General features: G+C 38.9%; 1 protein-coding gene across 2 annotated transcripts in view; it reads left to right on the top strand.

Moving 5' to 3' along the window:
* The window catches only part of LOC137503107 (uncharacterized), a 69540-nt gene extending 52291 nt beyond the window's left edge, over window positions 1-17249 (top strand). For both annotated transcript variants that reach the window (XM_068230562.1, XM_068230561.1), the window contains exon 2: window positions 16386-17249. In XM_068230562.1, coding sequence (XP_068086663.1) covers window positions 16386-16882 — 497 coding nt within the window. In that variant the 3' untranslated portion in view covers window positions 16883-17249. The remainder of the gene's footprint in view (window positions 1-16385) is intronic.
* Window positions 17250-24525: the final 7276 nt, after the last annotated feature.

Raw genomic sequence — 24525 nt, 5'->3', positions numbered from 1 at the left:
GTAACCACGGCATGGATCTGTTGTGTTCTACCTCACCAGTGGGTGCGATATGTGTCGTACATGTGGATTTGACTCTGTTTTACGACCTGATGCTCTTCCCGGCGTCAAGCCTACGTGATGGGATGTAATCTCTATTGCGTGTTGATAGTGTTGCGTAAATATTAAGAGAAATATTCTGGGACAAACACAAATACCCAGTTCCCGAGCGTGAACACGACCAATTACAATATTATCAGACCTGAATGCATACAATGGCGGCTCGTCATCAATTCCGCCAGTAGGGCCCGATATAGACTTTTCGGCCATGGAAATGGGATTGCGGCAGGTATTTTTGAAACATGGGTATCTACACCATACCACAAAAACTCCAAAGCTGAGTACGTATTGTAACAGTAAATGTGGTACTTCGGTAGACATGAGACGCAGGGCGTGTACCATTCGTTGAAGTGCGTACAGAGGGAGAGGGTTTGTTTAGAAATAAATCTTAAAATTTCCTCTGAGTTTATTAATAAATTCAAAGTAATTTCACCTCTGTACAGCAGATACAGTAGAAAATGTTCCTCGTCCTAGGGCTGGCGATGTCCTTGGATTCCGGCAGCTCCTCCTTTTCCCATACCAGTGAACCACCATTCCTCCCCCGATGGAAGTTCTAGAAGATCCATTCGACGTCTTGAAGATCCATACGGTGCTGATGAAGGGCGTTGAGGTAGTCCTCGTAGACGATGAACGTGAATGAACATCGTTAAGCCTTCGGGCGAGTTAATGCAAAGACTGCTTCTGCACAGATGAGAGGAAAGTTTATCAATGGTTTTAACAAGGTTCAAACACGAAAAAAAGGTATCTTTGAGAGTTTATCACACGGTGAAATGTCACTAAATTTTGTCCCGTATTAAATGAAAATAAGGCCACTAGACTCGAGTGAGCATGTAAGTTTAATACTCATAAAAATAAAAGTCCACTCGAAACTTATCGTCGAATTTCAACAGAGTCACTTGAAGTTTGTGGCACTTGGCATAATGTAAAGTAATGCCGCACGACTTAGTTCTTAGTTTGAAACATTGTTCAACAAAATTTAATTGGATACGAAAATAAAGATGTTTCACTCGTGAATTCGAACTCATTCACGTATTGATAATAACATGAAATTAAAAGACGAAATTAATCATGTATTGACAGTCCTCGGTTCGGCTGTTCGTAAAATCGAAACGCACAACTGAATGTTCATAGAATTGAAATGTGCTGTTTAGTAGAATTGAAATGCACAGTTCACACATGCACAGTTTTCAGTTCATGACGTACAAATATTTACACAGTTCATGACATGGTAAATTAGTGACGTAGTCATGCTTGCAATCGAGTAAATCTGGATTAAAACACAGTCTCATAAACTTGAAGTATTTAGTACTCTGTAAGGAGCAAACTGTCCTATGTCCTGTCCATAACATTAAACTTCAAATTACGAGCACTCGAAAACATTCGCAAGTCTTAGACACTCGTGTAGAATAAACAGTCACTTGATAATGTTCAGACGAAGCACAATTTATATCACGTCCCATCGGAGTAAAAGTTTATCACTCACAGTATAAAGAAATTCGTACAAGTCCATATTCGACGCGATTGGGTTAAAGCCCACGGACTCGAAGATTGATAGCTGCTTCACGCTAGATCACGGTCCTCGCAAACCGACTGTATGAACTCCACTGCCTAGCGTGCACATACACACTCTGGCCACATATTCAGGCCACACGCTGCTCTGCTGAGGGAAGCAGTACTGTATTTATATCTGATCCGGGCCTTCACATCTCGTTCCATAACTTCATCGCCTCATGTCAGATTTACGTGAAACTCTGCAGGAACGTAGATAAGGGATCGGGTTACACGATGATATTGTTAAATTTGTTTAATTATTAATGTGCGGAAAGTTATTACCCATAGAAGCTCGAAGAACATTCCACATCAGTCTAGGCTCTGTGTTGTGGTGAGGCATGCTGTGACGTCACCCGCTCTCTACGTCACACGCACACAGTTGTTGCTCGCCGTCCAGTCAGTCTTTCTTAGCCGGCCCGGAGCGTAACGCGTAAGTTTTTTTCAAGATTTCTATTACGGGGACATAGTTTTGTACCGCCGTTACTGGTACAGTATATCAAAATATATCGGCCTAAATATATACACTAAGTAGTTAATAATGAAGGAATAGTATTTATTTCACCAAATGGCACATTAATTATACAGCGGTTGAGCACGCCTGTTCTTCTGAACAATGACTCTGTTGTTAAAGTTGGGCATCCACCAGATTCCTCCTTATGAATTGAACAAGCAGTGAGTTAATTCAGTCTGTTTTGACCAATATTATTCAAAGATAATCATTGACTCTTTTTAATGTGCTGTAACTTCGCTCTTCTTTCGCTGTTGAAACTGGCGTAGTTAGTTCAATTTGTAGAGTTTTGTGTACCTCAGAGAACGATTCTTCGGAGGAATGCTTCATGAAGAATGTGAACAAATCACAGGCAGAAGGAATATCCTTAAAGTATCATTCCGATAAATCACTGAAAGTTCATTCTTAGTTTATCTTCGTAGATAAATGGATTGCAAATTAATGAGAAAGTATTGGCTAAATTCGCTGGGAAAGTTTCTATGACCGTAGCAAACTTTTCGGAAAAATATTTCGAAACTACTTAATATATGAGACTCTTGGAATTGGTCTTTCATTTGGTTGATCACTATATCCAACACTTCGTTGGCATCTACAATCAGATTTAAACCAGAACTCTATTTAGAGCTTTTTGTTGCTGTGGTACAACATTCATCATCATCTTCTTCCTGATACCATTCATTATTATCTCTTATTCCAGAAACAGGTGATTCAAAACGTTCTAATGCATTGAATATGGTAACTGCATTGGCACTCTGCGTCGAAATTATGTTATACAAATTATCAATATGTTTCATCGTCTCATAGAAGAATTCCAGAAGAAAGCAAAAATTCTGAATTGTTAAGTAATTTTTAGCCTAGCTGAGTGGCTCAGACGGTTGAGGCGCTGGCCTTCTGACCCCAACTTGGCAGGTTCGATTCTGGCTCAGTCCGGTGATATTTGAAGGTGCTCAAATATGTCAGCCTCGTGTCGGTAGATTTACTGGCACGTAAAAGAACTCCTGTGGGACAAAATTCCGGCACCTCGGCGTCTCCGAAAACCGTAAGAGTAGTTAGTGGGACGTTAAGCAAGTAGCATTATTATATTATAAGTATTTAAAACCAAAATACTCCCTTATTGTTACATCATCCTAACCATCTTCGATCTCATTCTTCTCAAAACATTCCAATAAATGTGATTTCTTTTAAGCCCATACGGCATGTAGTTGAATTGAAATAGTCCAACAGGGGTGATTAGGGCTGAGTTTTATTTATCTTCATCTACTAAGCATACCTGGCAGAAGGCTTGTCACATGTCTAATTTAAGGAACACTGTTTTACCTTAAAGAAAGTAACTGAAATCATCAGTGTGAGGTAAAGTACACTCTTTGAGACTGCGATAGTTACCACACACACACACACACACACACACACACACACACACACACACACACACACACCATGTTAACCCGTCAAAGCCCAAATACAATGTACGAAATAGATCTATGTATTTCATTTTAGATTACATTTCTTGCCGACCGGCCGTTTATAATTTAATTTCGTTTATTTAAAATGTTCTGTTCAACGTGATGGTATGATTTTATTTCCTTTAATTTATTTCTTGCCGACCGGCGGTTTTAAAAATAATTCCGTTATTTTACCCTTGGTGTTCAACTTGAATTTAATCGGAGTTTTTCTGTGGATTTAGTGAGGTCAGGTTACTTTGATTTCATCTAATTTGATGTTATTTTAAAGACCATTTTTTTCCTATTCGATTTAAAAATGATTTTATTTTGTTCAGTTAACCTATTATTTTATCATGGTAAAACAAAACTTCGAGGATGACCTGTAATTATTTGATCTGTTAACTTCTCTTTGAGTTTATGAATTATATTTTTCTTAAAAAAAGGAAAGATTTGTCTTGTTTTCTGCTCTATAACTATTTGACACACTGACAGTTGGTAGCTTGATCCACCGGTTTGTACTTGTTTTCTGCCACCTGGAGGTAAGTTTACTCTGTTTCTATGTTCTTTTCGTATTGTTCTGGGTGTGTAGTGTATGTGACGCTTCCTGTTTGTTTCTCTTGCACTGGACCTTTTATCCTGAGTGGTGCAGATCAGCTAGGTTGGTATGTGTTACCTAGCTGGTGGGGCAGTACAATACAATCTGTACCTCAAATGTCCATAAAGAATGACCGAAACATGTCTGTTCTTTTAAGTATACTTGACATGAATTTGTAACCCCCTCCGGAGGTTGAATAAGGTTTTGAATAGGAGGAAAAACCAAAGACTTATACTTTGTACAGTTCAGCACTGACAATAGAGATCATGAAGTTTATACAGTTTAGTCCAGATTATTTTCAGACGTTTACAGAAGAGACTGAAAATAATGTAGTTTACATTAACTTTGTACTTACCTTGATAGTTTAGTAATAGAGAAGGGACCTTCCGCATTTGTACAGAATGAAAGTGACGTTCTTGTATTTGCCTGGGATATTTCGCAATGCAGTGAAACTACGGTAATCGTTGTCTCAGTAACTGAGTGGAAGATCTGAGAACAATAGTTCGAAGATTTATTTGGCACCAATCCCAGGTTAATGGGTCGAATAGTTCATGAGAAAGAGGGCGTATACTTTGGCGTGTTTCGTCGTCCGTTACTTTGCTGCGCACCATGCCCCTCCCATTTCCTTTGTTAATACGCCCATTCTCGCTTCGCTCAGTTTAGTCTGGTGTAGTGCTGATATCGTCTGATTTATTAAACCTGTATTACTTCCCTTTCATTCAAACTGCACCGTGCCATCCTTCTGCTCCACGCAATGTCATTTCAAATTGACAGCGGGTCAATTAATTATGAAAATCAGCTCATATTGGCCGTATTGACTTTGTAATTGATTGTGTAGTTATCTTTACATCATTTTTCTCAACTAATAAGGTGTCAGAGGAGATTTCAAGGCACTGAAAGAATTACGGTATATGAATTCACCAGATGATGTCAACATTCATATCACTGAAGAGATTGCGATTTCTACTATCAATCTACATGAGGAAACATCCCGTAATGAAACGTATATCTGCTAGATTCGACTTCGTGCTCTCAAGCGGATAGGAATCAGACTATTTCAAACACTTCAGAGAGAAAGACAGAGACACTGATTAGGGATGATTCATACATACAAGCAAGGTAGAGATCTTTACCGTCAAAGGTATACCACTTCCATCTCTACAACATTTATTACTTAAAGAGCAACAACAAAATGATGTTGGGCCTGCAGGTATTTATACGACGTATGGAGGTCGTCAGCGTGTGTAGAAAAGGAGTCGTATATGATATATGGATATCGGCATCAAAGGGTTAATGTGGGGCTGTTGTCAGTTGCCTCAATGAAGGAGATTACGGTACAGTAATTAAGGTAAAAATCTGCAGGAAGTATGACTTACCTTTTGTTCTAATTCATGTAATGAATTGATTACAGTTTTCACTTAATTTACTGTAACTATTAAATATCACCTTTCCTGAAGTATCACAAATGTAATTGAAATAAGGAAAATTCCAGTAATTCTTTGTGACGTACATGGTCAGTTTTTATAATTCAACTCAATAAACTCGAATAAAATATAAAATAATTCATTATGTTTATTAACTTACTCCTGTCACCCTCTCGTCTGTAAATTCACTGCCACAACCAAGACAAATCACGAAATTATTTAATGTTTATGTTACATATATCACTTAAATATTCTCCTTGTCCATATCGTACTAATGTTATGTATTATTTACTTGTAATCATAGTTAGTAACTTAAGGGAACATGTTCGCGAATTTTTTAAAACAAACTAAAACATTACTCTCATACTATCCCCCAGTCTTTCCTTAATCCAACCTTATACAATAAGTACAGGTTATTAATATTTTAGGACCTTTTACAGCCCTAATCTTAAATATCTGTAGAACTCTGCCACGCCCCTTTACATTTCAAATGTATTTAAACTTCATAATATTTCCTGAACAAGTCACTTTGTTGCAGTAAATGTAATATCTGTGCAAAAATAGTAAATTTCACTTTCAAAAGTTGGCTAACCTGCACGATGTTCATCTTACTTTACATCAGTAATAAATAAACTATAGTGTTGATCACAACAGTTTTTCTTAAAATATAAGTAGCAAATATTTCCATAGATATGCCGAGGACAAGGAAATTTGGTGCTGGCAGGCGCAAGTTCTACGGAAATAGATTTACATCTAAGGAGCAAGAAACACAAATCAATACCAGTAATGGTTCTGGTGAGAGTGAGGTTAAGGTGCAATGAAGTGCTTCAAAAAAGAAACTGAAATATTTGGACAACTCATACAGCAGTAACTTTAGTGAAGAAAAGATTCCAAACATAAATCCTGGGTCTGTGATAATTGAACTGAGTGTTGTTTGCAGTTTACTGAACATATGTTTAAGTGTAAATGTTGTGAAAATGAAAGTAGTATTGTACTGCTTGAAGATGTTAATAGTAGGAAGAGTTTAGTCTCAAAACTTATCATTATGTGCAGTGTCTGTGGTCATGAGGAACTGTTATACCTCAGGGGTAAATAATAAGAGGCTTTATAATACGAACACAAGACTAGCCTATGGTATGCGCTGTATAGGCAAAGGATATAAAGCAACACAAACTTTCTGTGCAATTATGGATTTTCTTCTCCCTCCTCACTGCTATTGACAGAATAGTTGCCGAGGCAAAGAGAATGTTCAAGGTGACTTCCAAGGAGGCAAGAACCAGAAAAAGGAATATAAGGAGGAAGAAAGAGGATGAAGAACTTCCGAAACGAGATGATTATGGGACTGGAATGCATTAAACACATCAGGTTACGCCACAACTTTCATTAAAAGCAAAGTTAAACTTTAAGTCCAATTTCCAGAAAGTTTAGTTTTCTGACATATTTAATTTAATAGACCAAAAGTACTCAAGCTAGAAGGCTGAAACTTCGTCCATAGAATCAGTACGATAATTGAAGAATAGTAGACTACAATCATGGACCTATCTTAAAAAGTTAGGACTTGACTTCAGCTACATCCAACAAAAAATTGCTGTACTTTTATGTACCAAGTTTTAATTAATGTTGCTAATTCATTTCTTTCTGTATGTTCTCCGTAATAGACTACTTTACGCACACATTCTCTGTACACAGTTAAAAGTGGTGGATTTTATTGATAATTTTCAGAGATAAATGTACCTAAAAAACTGTCTACACTCCCAAAAAGTACATTACATACAAAGGATAAAGTAGGCTAATTATTAAAATACTAGACTACCTAATTTTTCTTTTTTGTTTTATGGTTCTAAAAGGTTAATTCCACTTGTACAGTGAATTTCGGGTGTATATAAAGCAAACTACTGGTGATATCTTGTGTTTGATTTTTAATTAAAATTATGGTCCTTCACAGACATGTACCCTTAAGTTCAGGTTTATATGCAAATACTCTCCCTTAAGCATTACTGGTACCAGTGTTCATCCTTCATAATGATAATTGTAGAGATTTTAATAAGAAATTAGTCTTGTTGTGAAGTGAAGTGAGTCTCCCCAATACCTGGAAATAGTTGTCATATACAAGACAGCTTACATGACAAAGGGAGCACATTGGATCACAGATATCCATGGGCAATTGTCTCTACATGCCTCAAATTCTCCCGTATGAATCACATGATTTCATTGGTACAAACTGAAGCTTACAATGCTCAGCCTTCCCTGGCATGAAGTAGCCGGTCTGAGTGCAATCGCTGTTGCTGTATGAAGATTAACAGCAACACTGAGAAGCATAATAATTAGCAAAATGGAGGTGAGATCCTGGTTACGGGAGCTTCCCATTAAAGACATGTAGAGAATTGTAAAAACGCCCGTAAATGTTCGTTGGATAAATGGCCGATATCTCCTTCGCTCTTTCCGTTTCCTCATATGTTTGCGTAGGCCGTGCGCAATGTGTTAATTTTGAAGCACTAGCACGAACTGGTATGCACTTTGTTGTGCAAGTCTGTCAAAAGTGTGGCCTAATGCGTCATGCATTGATCATAAGAATCCTGTAGATCGTCGAACATATTTGTAAATACTGGTTGCAGCAGAGTGTTTTCTTTTGTAATTCATGTTCATTCATGTTCATTTCTAGATAGAGTCGTCTTGACTGGAAAAAATTCTTTCATTATGCCCATATGTGGCCATCTACAGGTGTGACATCCGGGGCACTGAACAATCTCCAAAGGACCGTTGTGAAGTGAACATGTGCTGTACCAGAGCACGCAGATATGTATTCTCGTTGTTATGCGTTAGATTAGGTATCAAATGTTTAATAGACTTTAACTCAAGCGAGTTGGCTATAATGATAATAATACTCACGAACATCAATACAGAAACTAATGTCCAACCGACAAAGAGCAATGATAATAGGAATTAACTAGGTTCGTGGAAGCATTTCGGCAACCAGAGATTTTCGCAGGAAAGTACATTATTGACAAAAGAGAGTAGAAAAGTATTTCAAACAACTCAACGTGTATCACGTATTAATGCTATGAATTAAATATACAATTCAGAGGACCAAGTTAAGAGAGCAACACGGAATATCATTCATAAAACGAATCACTGACCAAGACGCAGTGTACCAGCCGCATATTACTTGAATGGTCGCAAAGATAACAACAGTGAAAGTTACCTTAAGAAAATAATCCTGACACCAAATCTCAGATAAACAATAACAAGAAGTGGCGAACATTAAAAAGGAAGAACCCCATCATTGGAAAAATGAAAAGGGGAACTCGGGGAGGTACATGAATCGAAGAAACCGTCCCGCGTAGTTGAAAACGGCATAAGTAAACAAAAATACTTCACATGGCCACACACAGTTACGTAACCAAAATAATGCAAAGGATCGTTAACCACCTGTAATCACTGTGCTTCTATGGGAACTTCATAAATTTCGAGATAGCTTAATAAACACTCGTAGATGTTTGACTAACGGAGCTGCTGAAATTAATATAAATAAGCCATACTGTGAGGACTTAATTTGCCCATATGCCATGCTGAACAAGAGTACAGATAGCAAAGATGTTAAGGCAACTTAAATACGCCGAAAGCAGAACCACACCGCTGTCAAAATTGAACTGATTTGTAGAAGCGGAGGGCTGATCTGTTATAGGGCGAGTGTAGAAAGTTCAAAAACTCATTTATCATAAGATGATTCCAGACGGCTGATGTTGTAGTGACATAGAGGTTCCCAGATTGCAGAAGTGAGGAGAATAAGCGAAGGTAGCAGCTGTACGGCGAGGCAGTATAAAGTCAGTAGCGTAGTAACAAACGAAGTGACGTTAGCAGCAATGCAGGCGGCGAAGTAAAGGTAATTTGTGAAATCTTGAGAGTATTTTGGGGGAATTGTTCGCTGTGATCACATTTCATGTTATAATGCCAAGTTTTGAAGTTTAGACTACATCTTGTTTGTAATTTCAGTGTTGTTTATTTTATCTCAAAATCTACTTGTTAATTCTTTTCTTCTGAAGTAGTTTTTTCCACGTATTGAATACATCAGGTATTCTGAGAGAAGCGATAAGCTGTGACACGTGACCCAGCTGTGTATCGGCCATCTTCTCCTGCAGCTAGCGGCGTCTGGCGTTATTTCTTCCCTGCGCATCTTGGAAGGAGGAATATTCGGAATAAGGACAGGCTTGATACAAACACAAATTACTGTCAAAGACTCGGGAGGTGTGTCTTAAGTACTTCTTAATTTCCAACTGACACGTATTTTGCGTTCAGTCTGCAACCCTCTGTGGTTCATTTAGTTTCATATCCTTAATCTTTATATCGTTAAGAACTGAGTCTAACCATCGTCGTATTGGTCCTCTCTGTACTTCTCTTGCCCTCTATTGCCACTCGCCAAACATGACCCCACCACCAAAGCCAAATTAAATCAGCAGCTGTACTGTACAAATTTGAATTGACTACCCTCATTCCGAATATCCTCCTGCCATTGTTTCCACCTGATTATACCAGCAGTCATTCTCACTACTTTCAGGTCTGTTACTTATATCTCATAAATAATGTACCCCCACATCCACCCATCTTTCACTCCCATGCAGCAAAGTTGATGTGAAAACAGACCGATGAAGAGATAGTGTGGTCTGGGAATTCTTTCTCACAGAATGCCATTGATCAAACTCTGAGCTCACTGCAGTGGCTTTTAACAGGGAGGGCTACAACTCAGAATGTTCTTGAGGTGGCCACACCTATTCTGTAGCAACTTGTATGCCGAACTCAGGACCACTCATCTGTTGAAGTACGTGACTACAGTAACCTACACCGTGAACTATTAATATTGAACTTATAATATGGTAATAAGTTTAAGACTTATCGGGGTAACCGCAAGGACTCTGTAGAATATAGGCCTAATTGTCACAAATCCATAATTCAGTACAAGTGTTTGCTACCACATTGAAGCACATTGCCTGGGATATATTTCCAGCTGAAAGTAGGAGTTTTGATACCAAGGTTTAGCTCGTCCCTTGGATACAATACTACAGCTGTAGAAGGGATTTCTGGAGATTATGATACTAGACACGCGTTAAGTCCTCTGAAACCTTCAGACAACAGGATGCCGTTATCTTATGGAATACTGTCGAAAGAGGCTACTAAAAGAGATGCCTGACTTGAGAGAGCATGGGTTAGCGAACTGGGGTCTTTAGCTGAGTCTAGGCATGATGTATTCTAAGTTGTTGTGTATCTAACCCCCCTTGGCCAACTCTTGTAGGGCACTTTATTCTGATGATGTGGAGTTCTAAAGGAGTAAAGCTACTCCAGGGGCACCCTTGCTTTTAGTAAGAGCCGAGCAACCTGTGCCGTTGTTGTGTCTGTATTGGTGAACTAGGGGTATTTAGTTGAGTCTAGACATGTTGTGTGCTAAGCTGTTGTCTGTCTAACCTCCTGGGCCAACTCTTGTAGGACACTCAATTCTGATATGGTGGGGTTCTATAAGAGTAAAGCTCCTCCAGGGGCACCCTTGCCTTAGGCAGGATCCGAGCAACCTGTGCTGTTGTTGTGTCTGCATTGGCGAAATCGCGGGGGTCTCTCTCTGAGTCGAGGCATGTTGTGTGCTAAGCTGTCGTCTATCTAACCTCCTTGGCTAACTCTTGTAGATTGAAATAATAACATTAAGTTATTTATTAGACCACCTAATCAATACAAAATCGTCTTGGATGATTTACATAGATTTGTTAGCTAATAGTGGTACATGTTTCGCCTTCCCTGAAGGCATCATCAGCCATAGTCTTAAGCTTAAATTAAAAATAAGCGTCTAAATAACATGTAGTAATGAAATGAATTTTAAAATCTTGAAGAGATTTGAAGTAAAATAACATTAAAAATAACAATGATGGTTTGAAAATACAAATTCTAAACCTGAAATCCAAAATCCATAACAACAACGTAGTAATTACAAAAGCAGATAAGGGCAATACCATAGTAATAATGAACAAACAAGATTACATCAATAAAACTGAAAACTTTTTTTCAGACAATACCTATACCTTAATTAACAAAGATCCAACAAACAAAATACAGCGTAACTTAAAGAACCTTCTTAAAAATTCTAACTTAATTTTAAATGATCAAGATTATCAGAAATTAACTGTAATGAACCCAAAATTACCTACAGTCAGATCACTGCCCAAAATTCATAAAAATGATGTCCCCATTCGGCCTATAATTAATAGTATCAATAGTCCTACCTATAAAACTTCTCAATTCCTACACAAATTCCTGAAAAAACACTTCAAATTTCACAACTCCAACCCCATAAAGAACTCGATCGAACTTTGTAATACCCTAAATAAGTTCAGTCTACAACCAAACCACGTTTTATGTTCTTTTGACATCACCAACATGTATACTAATATCCCTATCAACAATACTATTAAAATCATAAAAACAATCTGTTGAAACATAGCACATTGAGTAAAATCGAAATTGATGAATGGTTAAAATTACTTAATTTCATTTTAGACAACAACTATTTTACCTTCAATAAGAAAATTTACAAACAAGAAGGTCTAGCTATGGGAGACCCGTTATCTGGAATGCTAGCCGATATATACTTAGATAATCTCGAACATAGTAAGATTATTAATAACATCAATGGACTCTGTCTTTGGCATCGCTATGTTGATGATACCATAGCTATCATTGATAAACAAATCAACAACAGCAATAACATACTATCATTTCTCAACAACTTAGATAATAATATTAAATTCACTAAAGAAGATGAGTTCAATAACTCTTTGAACTTCTTAGATATCAAACGAGCATTGAACAAATTCGACTTCCAAATATACAGAAAACCCACCTTTTCTCCAACAACCATAAAAAATGATTCTTTACATCCCAACTCACATAAAAAATCCACTTATCACAGTTTAATATATAGAGCATTAAAGATCCCTATGTCCTCTATTAATTTAAAGAAAGAATTACTATTCATTAAGGAAATAGCTAAATTTAATGGATTTAACACGAGTATGATTGATAAAATCATCAATAAAACCAAACTGAAACTAGCTACCAATTTAACTCATTGAAACCCGTCAAACCAAAATACGCTAAATTCACGTTCACTAACCATAGCATTTATCCGATAACCAATTCATTAATGAACCACGAAATAAAAATAGCCTACACAACAAAAAACACTAATCATAATTTATTCTTCAATCACAACTCTATTAACATCACAGACAATAGTTACTCTGGATCAGGAATATACAGACTGAATGCTCTACATGTAATTTTTCTTATGTTTGCCAAACTGGCCGCAGCTTCTCTACCAGATACGCCGAGCATTACAATGCCCAAAGACACAACAAATTCTCCGCAATGGCCAACCACATGAGGGACACAGGGCATAAATTCACCACAATAGAACAAGACCTCCATATCCTAAAAAGAGTCGATAAAAGCAAACTCATGACAGAATATGAAAACTTATTTATTTTTCTCGACCGACATTTTAATAAAGATAAGAATCTAAATGACACTATTGATTAAAAAAAAGCCCCTTGTATGAACAGATTTTTATTTTATTACGAGAATCAACTTCCCTCACCAACATATTCTTAAAAATCTTCAACCTCACATCAATTAGAGTTCCCACCTCCCCTACAGCTAATATACCCCCCTCTCTTCCCACCGGCGCTAGTACCTCTAATTGAAATAAAACCAATAAACCCATAGCCACACCCACCGTAACATCGCTCCCTCCAATAGCCTTACACCGTTACAACACGCGCAGTAATACACTCTCTTCCTTCCCTCCCACCAATAGCAGCCCCCCTCCAATAGTTACGTCAACGCAAACAGATCCCCTTCCAGCACAAACCTTCAGTTATAACACACGTAGCAAGAAGTCTACTGATGCAAATACTTCTAACTCATAATGTTACAAGCTATCTTTGTCACCGTCAAATGGTAAGTGCACACGATTCTACTTCAATATTTTCAAATATCTTTTCACACAATTAACTCTACGTTTCTTGCTTCCTTTTACAGATTCCACTTTTATATGCTTTTTCAACTAGAATATCTACAAACTCACAATTTACAACATTTGAACATCACTTCAAATTTTGAGATGGTACATAGTGATCCTATTTGAAACTGTTCTTCAACTTCTATTCACCAACTTCATATCCTCAACGTGTTCTACAACTTCACCATATGCATCTGACTTTCGTCTTTTATCTTCAAGATCATGATTAACTCCGGATCTCTCGACTAACTTTGAATTTATTCTCTCTTCTTTACTTTGATTATGTACGATTTTTCGCCATCGTCTAATTATAACCGCCAGACTATCAACTTTACTTTTATGCAATCTTACTACTTGTTGTATAACAATCTGTTGTTTTATCCATTGTACTTATTTTAGCAGCCTTCTAATGTTAATTTTGTCAATACTTTCACTATTATATCTCATCACATTGTATTTTCAAACCATCATTGTTATTTTTAATGTTATTTTACTTCAAATCTCTTCAAGATTTTAAAATTCATTTCATTACTACATGTTATTTAGACGCTTATTTTTAATTTAAGGTTAAGACTATGGCTGATGATGCCTTCAGGGAAGGCGAAACATGTACCACTATTAGCTAACAAATCTACTGTATATAAATCATCCAAGACGATTTTGTATTGATTAGGTGGTCTAATAAATAACTTAATGTTATTATTTCAATCAAATATCATCAATGCGGACCAAAAATGATATTTATTACATGTAATAACTCTTATAGGGGGCAATTAAGCTCTAGGTGAGCAGAGTAAATGCCACTCCAAAGGATTCGAACGTGGAGTTGACATTAACTCAAAAACTAACAGAGCTTAAGTGCATTTCAAATATCCTCACCCTGATTGAAATATGTGTACAATGAAGATGTACTGACTACAGTAAATGTGGAGACGTGTACATTTCAGCAGAAAAACAAGAATGACTTTGCGAGCTAAGTTGTATTTTTTTCTATCTGGCGTTGTAAAGGAATGCGACAGTGTGTTATGACCCAAGACACCTGACTTGAGAGAACATGGAGTCTTCAGCTACAGGTCAAAGCTTGTTCGCAGTGACGTCACTACAGCTCTTGCTTCTATGATGACGTCATTCCACTCAGATCCTCATTTTTATGAGGTGAGGCGGAGGGGTAGAATTGCATCAATGGTGTACTGCCAGTCGTAAGGGTGACTAATAGGGAGGCTAACTCAGGGGAGAGGTCTGCTAGGACACAAGGGTAAATAGGCATACACAGAGCCTTATAGAGGCAATTCCTTCTTCTTCTTCTTCTTCTTCTTCTTCTTGTGCTTCTACTACTACTTCTTTTTATTCTGCTTCTTTATCTCTTTACCCTCCAGTGTCGGTTTTTCCATTGGACTTACTGAGGGATCCTACCTCTAACGCCTCAAGGGCAGTGCTACAGACTCTGGGGGTCGGGGGATACATCTGAGGAGGATGACCAGTACATCAGCCCGCCTCACCCACGCGTTAACATCTCAAGACATAATTGCTGACGTGATGATGGTCAAAAGTGCTAGGTTAACCCATACGTTTGACGCCAGGCTTAACTTTACAAGGGCGTTACAGACTCAAGAATGAGATTCGACTTTGATGCTGAGATTTGTGGAAGCTGGTGGCTACACATAGGACTAGGGATATGGTGTAATACAAATGTTTTATTCATACGGGGCGTAATATTGGGAAGCATCTTGGAAATTCTAGAAACGGTGGACCTGGGATGCACATATCAGCAAAAAAAAAAAAAACTGCTCGTGCAATTTGACTAGTTTGGATGTATTTGTTGACACATGGAATACAAAGTTCGTTTTATCTACAAGCACGCGTATACATGTACTCTTATGGTACTAACCCGGTGGAGGCTGTGCTACGACTTTTTTCACGTATTACCCAATTCTAGGTTCTATCCTTCTAACCGGATGCCCTTCCTAACTTGCGACTCTCGGTGGAGTGATGTAACATAGGCAGGAGTGTGATGGAATACTTCTGTAAGAAACGACTAGAAAGGGGTGTTATGAGCTCTTAGCTTCCGAGCGTGGTATTAGCGGCTAGAGGACCTCAAGCTGAGTCTGGCATTAATTATAGTTGTTTAAATTACTTTGAATAGGGAATCGAGGGTTGCTATTACTTTGAAAGGATGAACTATTCCGTAGACAAACTGAGCTGCCAAAAAACCTAAGACAGAATATTAGAATTTTTAATTAAAAATATATTAACTTTATAACTAAAATTAAAAAGTGAAGAATATAAATTTCTCTCACAGTAAATAAATCTCCAAAAATTCACATCACAGATAATTGACAGGTCGTAACAAACCTAGAAGTAAACATTCAACCGTGAACATTGAGAAATACAGGTAGTTCAATATAAAACGTGTGGCATTCAAAATGACAGGTGAGGGTTCTACATTGCAAATAAATTCAGTGTTTAAATCATCCTTTTAGCGTGCAATTTGTTCTTTCTTTCTTTGTTGCAACCTGACTACAGTGCCACTCATCTGACGAAGTAAGTTTCTATAACGTTATAATAGGTTTGCCATGTCTGCAGCACTTCGTAACTGAATCAATTTCCTTTCAGGTAATTCTCATGGTGGCCAGTTTCATTAACATGATCCCATGTAAACCGGCTCTAAGGAGGACTCTCTGTTAATTTGTGGTGTTATTGTGTGTTCCAGACTCGGTGCGACTGTGTGCGGCACTCCTTGGGTCACTGGCGGAACATGTGGAGATTAGGGAATTGCAGCTGGAAGATGACACCAGAGTGGTGGAAGAATTGGTGAGAACCCTTAAGGAGACAGAGAACAGCGCGAGTTCATGGGAAGATGTTCTGAAAAAGAGGGAGATGGTGATAGAACAGAGGGAAGAGGCATTTGAGAAGAAAGCAAAGGATGTGAAGAAAGCACGTAAGGAGAGAGAAGAGGAGTTGGGGAGAACATGTAAGAAGAGAGAGGAGGAAAAGGAAAGAGCATGTAAGGACAGAGAGAAGGTTGTTGAGAAGAGAGAGCTGGCTTGCGAGATGAAAGAGAAACCTCCTTTCCAGAGAGAGAGGATTGGCGGAAAAGAGAGGAAGGTCCACGGTGGCGGGAACTGCTCGTCCAGTACGAACCAGGTCACGAAATCCTTCAGCAAATTCTATATTGGTCCGCTGATCAGGGATATATCACTGTGGTGAATTTTCTTCTTGCAAGAAATCCCTGTGTGGACTGGAAACGTACCGATTTGAACCATGCTGAAGAAGGGGACAGCTGCATGTTGTGGATGCTCTGGTAGGAAAGGAGAAAATCGAGGTCTAGAGGACTGTCTCTCCTTTGGAAGGAGTGACATTTATGTGAACATTGGTCCCCACAGACAAGGAGTGTCTGCACTTTCCTTGTCAGCCATACATGGCCACGTGGAGGTGGTAATGTACCTGCTGGAGGAGGCAGGTATTACTGGGGAGTTGCTGGGTACTACTCGTGTACAAGCTGCTCAGTGGGGTCACCTCGATATAGTGAGGTACCTCACCACACTAGACCCCACTAGTCTCAATGTTAAGACTAGTGGTGATTACACGCCATTACACTGGGCTGCACGTGGAGGTCACTTTGAAGTAGTGAAGTACCTCACACATTAGACCCCACTAGTCACAATGCTAAGACTAATAGTTGCACAGCTCTGACCCTTGCCAAACGGAGGGGGGAAGGCACCATGAGGTGATACGCTGTCCAGAGCAGTGCTCATTGAATAAGTAAGTTACTTGGACACACAACAGTAATCTAGTGTGTCTCCCTCTATCCGTAGTACGATCCTTACCTGTGCCTTGGAGGTGAGGAGGAGCCCTTCCTCCTCTCAGGAGGTTCAGTGCTACAACAGTGAGGGATTCTGCCGGTAACAAAGAACTCTGTGTTGAGTCGTTGCCTGGAAGCGAATTTTATTCTATGCTAAGGCTTGTATCAATGTAAACAAATTGTTTCAAGGTAATAAAACTGTTAAATATGAGTTAGTGCTGGCCTCAGCCCCATCTTCCTTGTGATTAAATTATCAGCTCTCTGCCTCCTTTGTTCCCGAGGGGTGCAGACCATATGCCGCTCTCTAATTGGGAGTTGAGTAGAGTAATAAACAGTATCGTCGAATTAAGTGGTTGAAGCCGCTCTACAGGCTGAGGACAGTGTGGATAGTCAGCACCATAGATCATCCAGGTATGTGACCTCGAGGAACGTTACCGTTGAAGACGCTGGCAATCAAATATGTAGCTTGATCTCACTTCGGTAGGTGGCCTTCAGATATGGCACAGATGGGAAACTTGAAGTAATGTACGTAATTTTCCCATCACACAGATGACAAGCACATCAGTCATCTTAAAATGTTCATGATTTCACTCTTCACCACTACATTTACGCTTTCAGTAGTTCCTGCATTGATCCCTGCAGAAGTATTTGAATTACTTTTTAAACAGGGGTGAAAGTGAGAATCGATGCAAGTGGCTGTGTCAGCGGAGACTAAGGCAGACTAATGTTCCACTTATCCCAGTGCTTGAAATGTGATTTTACTAGGGTATAAAATAAGGCTTGAAATTTGAAACCATATTTTGATAATTACATAGTATTTATCAAAATAATAATGAATGATCTCAATTAACTTATGACCTTAAAAAATTTTTTTGCATTGAATATTTGGTTTGAAAAGCTGTTGGCTCAGTAAACTCGCGTCCTCACCCTGAATTAGTGCAGCTAATTTCATGTGCACCCCCAATGGAGCCGCATATAACTTTTTAACCACTTAACTGGAATCGAACCCAAGCTAAATGTTATGCTGCCGTAGTTTCATTGAAATGGCAGAATGGGTTTGAACATAACACAGGTTGAAAGGAGGGAGCTGACGGCTGTCATACTGAGCTATGCACAGGGGAGAACGCCCAATGACATAAGAGGCCTGTCGCTACAAAGAAACTATTGATCCCATAGGGAGCTTGAGTGGGTCACTAGTTGCACTTAAGTCTAAACATTTTAACTCTTACTTCCAACAAATACTTTGCGAATCTTCCCCCAAGGAATGCCGCATGTGATTCCTTGATGCGTTTATGAATAACCGTGGTATTGGAACAGGAGGGTGCAACTTGCAGTCTGTCGCCACTGATCTGCATTTAGGGCAGTCACCAGGTAGCAGGTTCACTATTAGATGTGGACAGGTCTTACGGTGACAATGATACAGGGAAGGAAGTTACACTGGCCTTAGTTTGCCTGGTGTGCAATTTGGAAACCACAGAAATCAATATTCAGATTTGCTGAGGTGGAGTTTGATCCCATTTTCTCCCGACAGTGATGTGGTCACTCGCTCTGTGGAAACATTTTAGTTATGCTGTAACTAAGCTGTGATGGGAAAAGTGCAAAATAAAAGTGATTGGGTTCAATTAATTACCCGACCAGAAATTAATTTCTGAATGTAATCAGTAAAGCTACAATAATCGTAGGACGCGAGTCTTCAGAGAACCACTGAGTCTGGTTTGTACCTTTTAGTACAAGGACATTAAGTGGCTATCATCGCTGCGTGAGACTAAATAGACATTCAAAATGATAGCTCCCGAGCGAAAATTAGAATGTCACTTTCGAGTTTTCAGGGTAACTTATTCAAATAGGGGAGTGGAAATGCCTTAATCCGTCCACCGTCACGAGTGTATACCGGCTCCATTCTCTATGACGTGGGGGCGGTGTTCCCTGCCTGTAGTATGAGGCGACTTTAAGGGAGACCAAGGACTGTCAACTTGGGAGTGTCGTTTGGTGACCACGGTTCCGCTCCTCCACGGTTTGCGAGTCCTCCCTCTATTTTGCCGATACCTTCACTCCTTCTCCATTTTCCCTCTGATTTGTGTTAATAGAGGATGGTTGCCCAGTTGTACTTCCTCTTAGAACAATAATCACCACCACCGTCTCACGATTACCTAAATCTGAACAAGTTGTGAGTAAATGAACGGGTGCTGGTGCTCCAAAGTTACCAAGCTCTAGATACGATGTACATCGATTACTACAATGTATCGATTACAATTTCATTTTCAGAAGTAAATCACGAGTAAAAGTTACTAAGAAGGTAGTCGTTACAATTCAATTACTTGCCAACTGTATAAGTAAGATATTCGTGCTCATGACACAAGCTCGTATTACTACCTGTTAAGTTACTGATGTCGTACCAGAGTACGGTCTACTGTATTGTTACATCCTGATTGTTACAGAGCACTTCATAGGCAAGTAATACCTGTTAGCGCTTGTCCCGCAATGGAGCAGGGTCTGGTGTCTCTTGTAAGCCAATCTTCACTTGGTTCTATAAGAGCATCATTTGGAACAAGATGAACACCCCTCATGTCTTCTTGAAGGCGATCAAGCCAGTGTTTCTAGGACCGACCACGTGACCTGTTTTCAGATGGTGTGATGCGAAGTGCCTTCTCTACGCATTACATGGTCATACCAAGTAGGATATAAAGATAATAGCAGAAACACTCTCGAAGGTGCAGCCTCTACCACTATCTAGCGGCTCGGAGTCGACCGCCCCTTGCGGCTGCCAAGACATAATACCTGAACCAGAGATCTCGAAATTGTATTGTATTGTATTGTATTGTATTGATTTTAAGTTTTAGACGAATTATGGAATAGCTTTTCAAGTACAACATGTGAGAACATTCAATGGGGAATATCATATTACTTGATTCATATTTCTTCACTAGTAAGAGGAAGTTTTCAGGGTCATGGCAATTAAGTTCAAGGGACATCAAAATATCTTTACATTCATTGTATGGGATTGCCCAACCAATAACATAATTGTCTGCATTTGCCTGTGTAGTTTGCACATTACTGTCGATGATCTCATTTTTTCATTACTATTAGGTCTCTTATCACTAATATTTAATCTTTCGTTCACAGCGTAACTCATTTTAAAATACCGGTAATTGTATTTGTTTAGGAATACTGCAGCATCAGCCTCACAATTGCTACCTTGTGATGGGGATAGTAAGTTATTTATCTAACAGTTCTTAATTCACTGTGAATATTAGATGCATCTGGAGCTGTATTATTGCCCTCTTTACCTCTGACAATGGCAAATGAATTTTCCAGAAAATCTTGTGTCGGTCTTCTAGTGAAGAGAAATTGAAAATCCGTTGCTCCATGAATTCTGACCACAAAATCTGAAGAGCAGTGACATTATCTACCCAACATTGATACCACCTCTGTTTAACACAACGATCTGTCTTAGATATTTTCAATTTCTACCAATTTTTCTAAATGATTAGTATTACTGCAAAGGTGTTGTCTATACTGCTTAGGACCTGTGATACTACATTTTTGAGGAATCCAAGATGTCAAATAGTATGTCACATATTTCAATTAAATCAGCTCTAATAGCTGCAGAGGGTGGTAGTGAATTAAATTGAACCTCCACATTTATGCCACAAGCAACAGAATGACTCACAGTCCGAACAGCTAAACAAACTCCCATTGGGAAAAATGAGGGAAGTGAAATATACTTTTTATTCACTTTGGGGCTAGTCTGGGAACAATGGTTGAATCTTTGTTATAAAATTCTTCCGTATGAGACTAGCTAAAATTTTCCCTCCTTCATTTAAATCATTCCTAAAATTGTTTTTTGAGTCGATTTAATCAAGTGAGGGGCATCATAGAAAATGTATATTTATATATTAATTTTTTGGCTGTTTTTATGCTAAGTTTCAACAAAATAAGTCGCTCAGGAACAGAACAAGACTTCAGGTACAGAACTAGCTCGTTAGCTTAGATACAAGATAGGGGAAATCAGAAAATCAACCAAAATTACTAATTAACAATACGATCTTAAAGCTCCCAATTTTACAAATGTTACTTGAGCACTGTTGCTCCATCCACTCAGTGGTCCAGGAGACAGGTCTCCCAATTTTACAAATGTTACTTGAGCACGGTTGCTCCATCCACTCAGTGGTCAAGGAGACAGGTCTCCCAATTTTACAAATGTTACTTGAGCACTGTTGCTCCATCCACTCAGTGGTCAAGGAGACAGGTCTCCCAATTTTACAAATGTTACTTGAGCACTGTTGCTCCATCCACTCAGTGGTCAAGGAGACAGGTCTCCCAATTTTACAAATGTTACTTGAGCACTGTTGCTCCATCCACTCAGTGGTCAAGGAGACAGGTCTCCCAATTTTACAAATATTACTTGAGCACTATTGCTCCATCCACTCAGTGGTCAAGGAGACAGGTCTCCCAATTTTACAAATGTTACTTGAGCACTATTGCTCCATCCACTCAGTGGTCAAGGAGACAGGTCTCCCAATTTTACAAATGCTACTTCAGCACTATTGCTCCATCAAGGAGACAGATCTCCCAATTTTACAAATGTTACTTGAGCACTATTGCTCAAACCACTCAGTGGTCAAGGAGACAGGTCTCCCAATTTTACAAATGTTACTTGAGCACTATTGCTCAAACCACTCAGTGGTCAAGGAGACAGGTCTCCCAATTTTACAAATGTTACTTGAGCACTGTTGCTCCATCCACTCAGTGGTCAAGGAAACAGGTCTCCCAATTTTACAAATGTTACTTGAGCACTATTGCTCAAACCACTCAGTGGTCAAGGAGACAGGTCTCCCAATTTTACAAATGTTACTTGAGCACTATTGCTCCATCAAGGAGACAGGTCTCCCAATTTTACAAATGTTACTTGAGCACTATTGCTCAAACCACTCAGTGGTCAAGGAGACAGGTCTCCCAATTTTACAAATGTTACTTGAGCACTATTGCTCAAACCACTCAGTGGTCAAGGAGACAGGTCTCCCAATTTTACAAATGTTACTTGAGCACTATTGCTCCATCCACTCAGTGGTCAAGGAGACAGGTCTCCCAATTTTACAAATGTTACTTGAGCGCTATTGCTCCATCCACTCAGTGTTCAAGGAGACAGGTCTCCCAATTTTACAAATGTTACTTGAGCACTGTTGCTCCATCCACTCAGTGGTCAAGGAGACAGGTCTCCCAATTTTACAAATGTTACTTGAGCACTGTTGCTCCATCCACTCAGTGGTCAAGGAGACAGGTGTCCCAAATTTACAAATGTTACTTGAGCACTGTTGCTCCATCCACTCAGTGGTCAAGGAGACAGGTGTCCCAAATTTACAAATGTTACTTGAGCACTGTTGCTCCATCAAGGAGACAGGTCTACAAATTTTAAAAATGTTACTTGAGCACTGTTGCTCCATCCACTCCGTGGTCAAGGAGACAGGTCTCCCAATTTCATTTACAGAGTACTCACAACGTACAATCTTCTGAGAGCACCTTTTTCTCTACAACGTTACCGCCATCCACAAGGCACCATTCAATATTTACACTAACACCTCTACAAGAGTAGAAAGAAGTCTATGCTCTATGAATTTATCTAGGAGGCTGCTCTCCAAACTTTATATCCTTCCTGCCTTCTCAAGGCAACTTCAACTTTTACATTCACAAGCAGTGTATCTTTGCTCAATAAAATTAACACTTTCCAGGCCTCTCGAGGCATAACCTACATTTTACAATTCAAACCATATTCACTGTCTTAAACACTCAACAGTCTAACATCTTAACATAAATAATCTATTTTACAGAAGTATAGAATACCCATTCTACCGGAACTTGGTGGGAGAAGACACACAGATTAAAGTTACTGGCCCAATAATCAAAATGATGGGGAGGCGGACACTTGCACTCCTTGAAATTTGCACTCAAAACATCAAAACCCTATTTGGGCTTTGGCCCGAAGTTACAGAGGCTGAGCCTATACTACTGAGGTGACTAGATGGAGAAAATGTAAGTTACGAAAGCTACAGACAGAAAACGGTTACAAAGTCATAGTCACCTCTAAGTCAAGTTGATAGGGAACTCAAGGGGTGTCACTCTCTCTAGTCCCGAATTTTAACTAAGTGCTTTTCAGCTCGTTTAAAATTTACATTAGAAGTAGAAATTTACATTTGAGAAGACTGGAAATTTAATGTTACATTACGAAAGATAGGAAACCCTCCCCTCGAGTGAGCTTTCAGAGCTATCACATCGTTATTAAAGGGCTGTCATTACATTAATCTGCTGGAATACTCGATGAAGGGCGAGACGCCCCCACCTCTTCTATTAACACACACTCAGTAGACTGGACGATCAATAAGGCAAGGTAGCTCGAAAAGGTACTAGATTTTATACCCGAGAGGAAGGTTCTAAAGAGCTCTGGGGTAAGGCCCAATACACCTCCAAATTTTATTAGATAATCAAAAATTTACAAGACGGATCTTATTCCCTAAAAAGAAAATATAAAAAATTTATATTGGTCGATATTTGAAATTAGTGGACAGAGATAGAAGTGTTGAAAACTGGAATACACCAAAAACAAAGCATAATCAACTCAGTTTAGGAAACCTCAAAATGAAAAATTACTTTAAGATTTGAGTAGTTCCTCTTCACACCGGATGGCATAACATAAGTTTTTGGGTAGAGACATCTGTAGATAAAAGTCCAAACTTCTTGCGCTAGTAGTTGCGACATTCATATATCAGATGGCATTCATCAAGGCGCTTCATTTAAATGAACGGGGCGGGTGTACCTCCCGGTATGGACCTCCCCTCCCTTAAAGTCTCTCCTCACAGTTAAAGTTTGACATTTTACTTGTTAGAAGAAAATATACGAAGTTGTATTTTACAGACAGAAATTTTCTTGAAAAAGTTCATTTTTAAGAAATTACGTTAAAAACAAGTCTTGAAGTCTTCTTTCAACCGTACCAGTACAAGATATACAGTTCAAGTTTTGACGGCAAGAGCAGCCGCCGCAACCTGTTGCCTGG

Source organism: Anabrus simplex, chromosome X (assembly GCF_040414725.1).
Source record: "Anabrus simplex isolate iqAnaSimp1 chromosome X, ASM4041472v1, whole genome shotgun sequence".
In the NCBI taxonomy this organism is placed as follows: Eukaryota; Metazoa; Arthropoda; class Insecta; order Orthoptera; family Tettigoniidae; genus Anabrus; species Anabrus simplex.
Note: the sequence above shows the minus strand (reverse complement) of the source record. Positions and strands in the feature narration are given on the sequence as shown.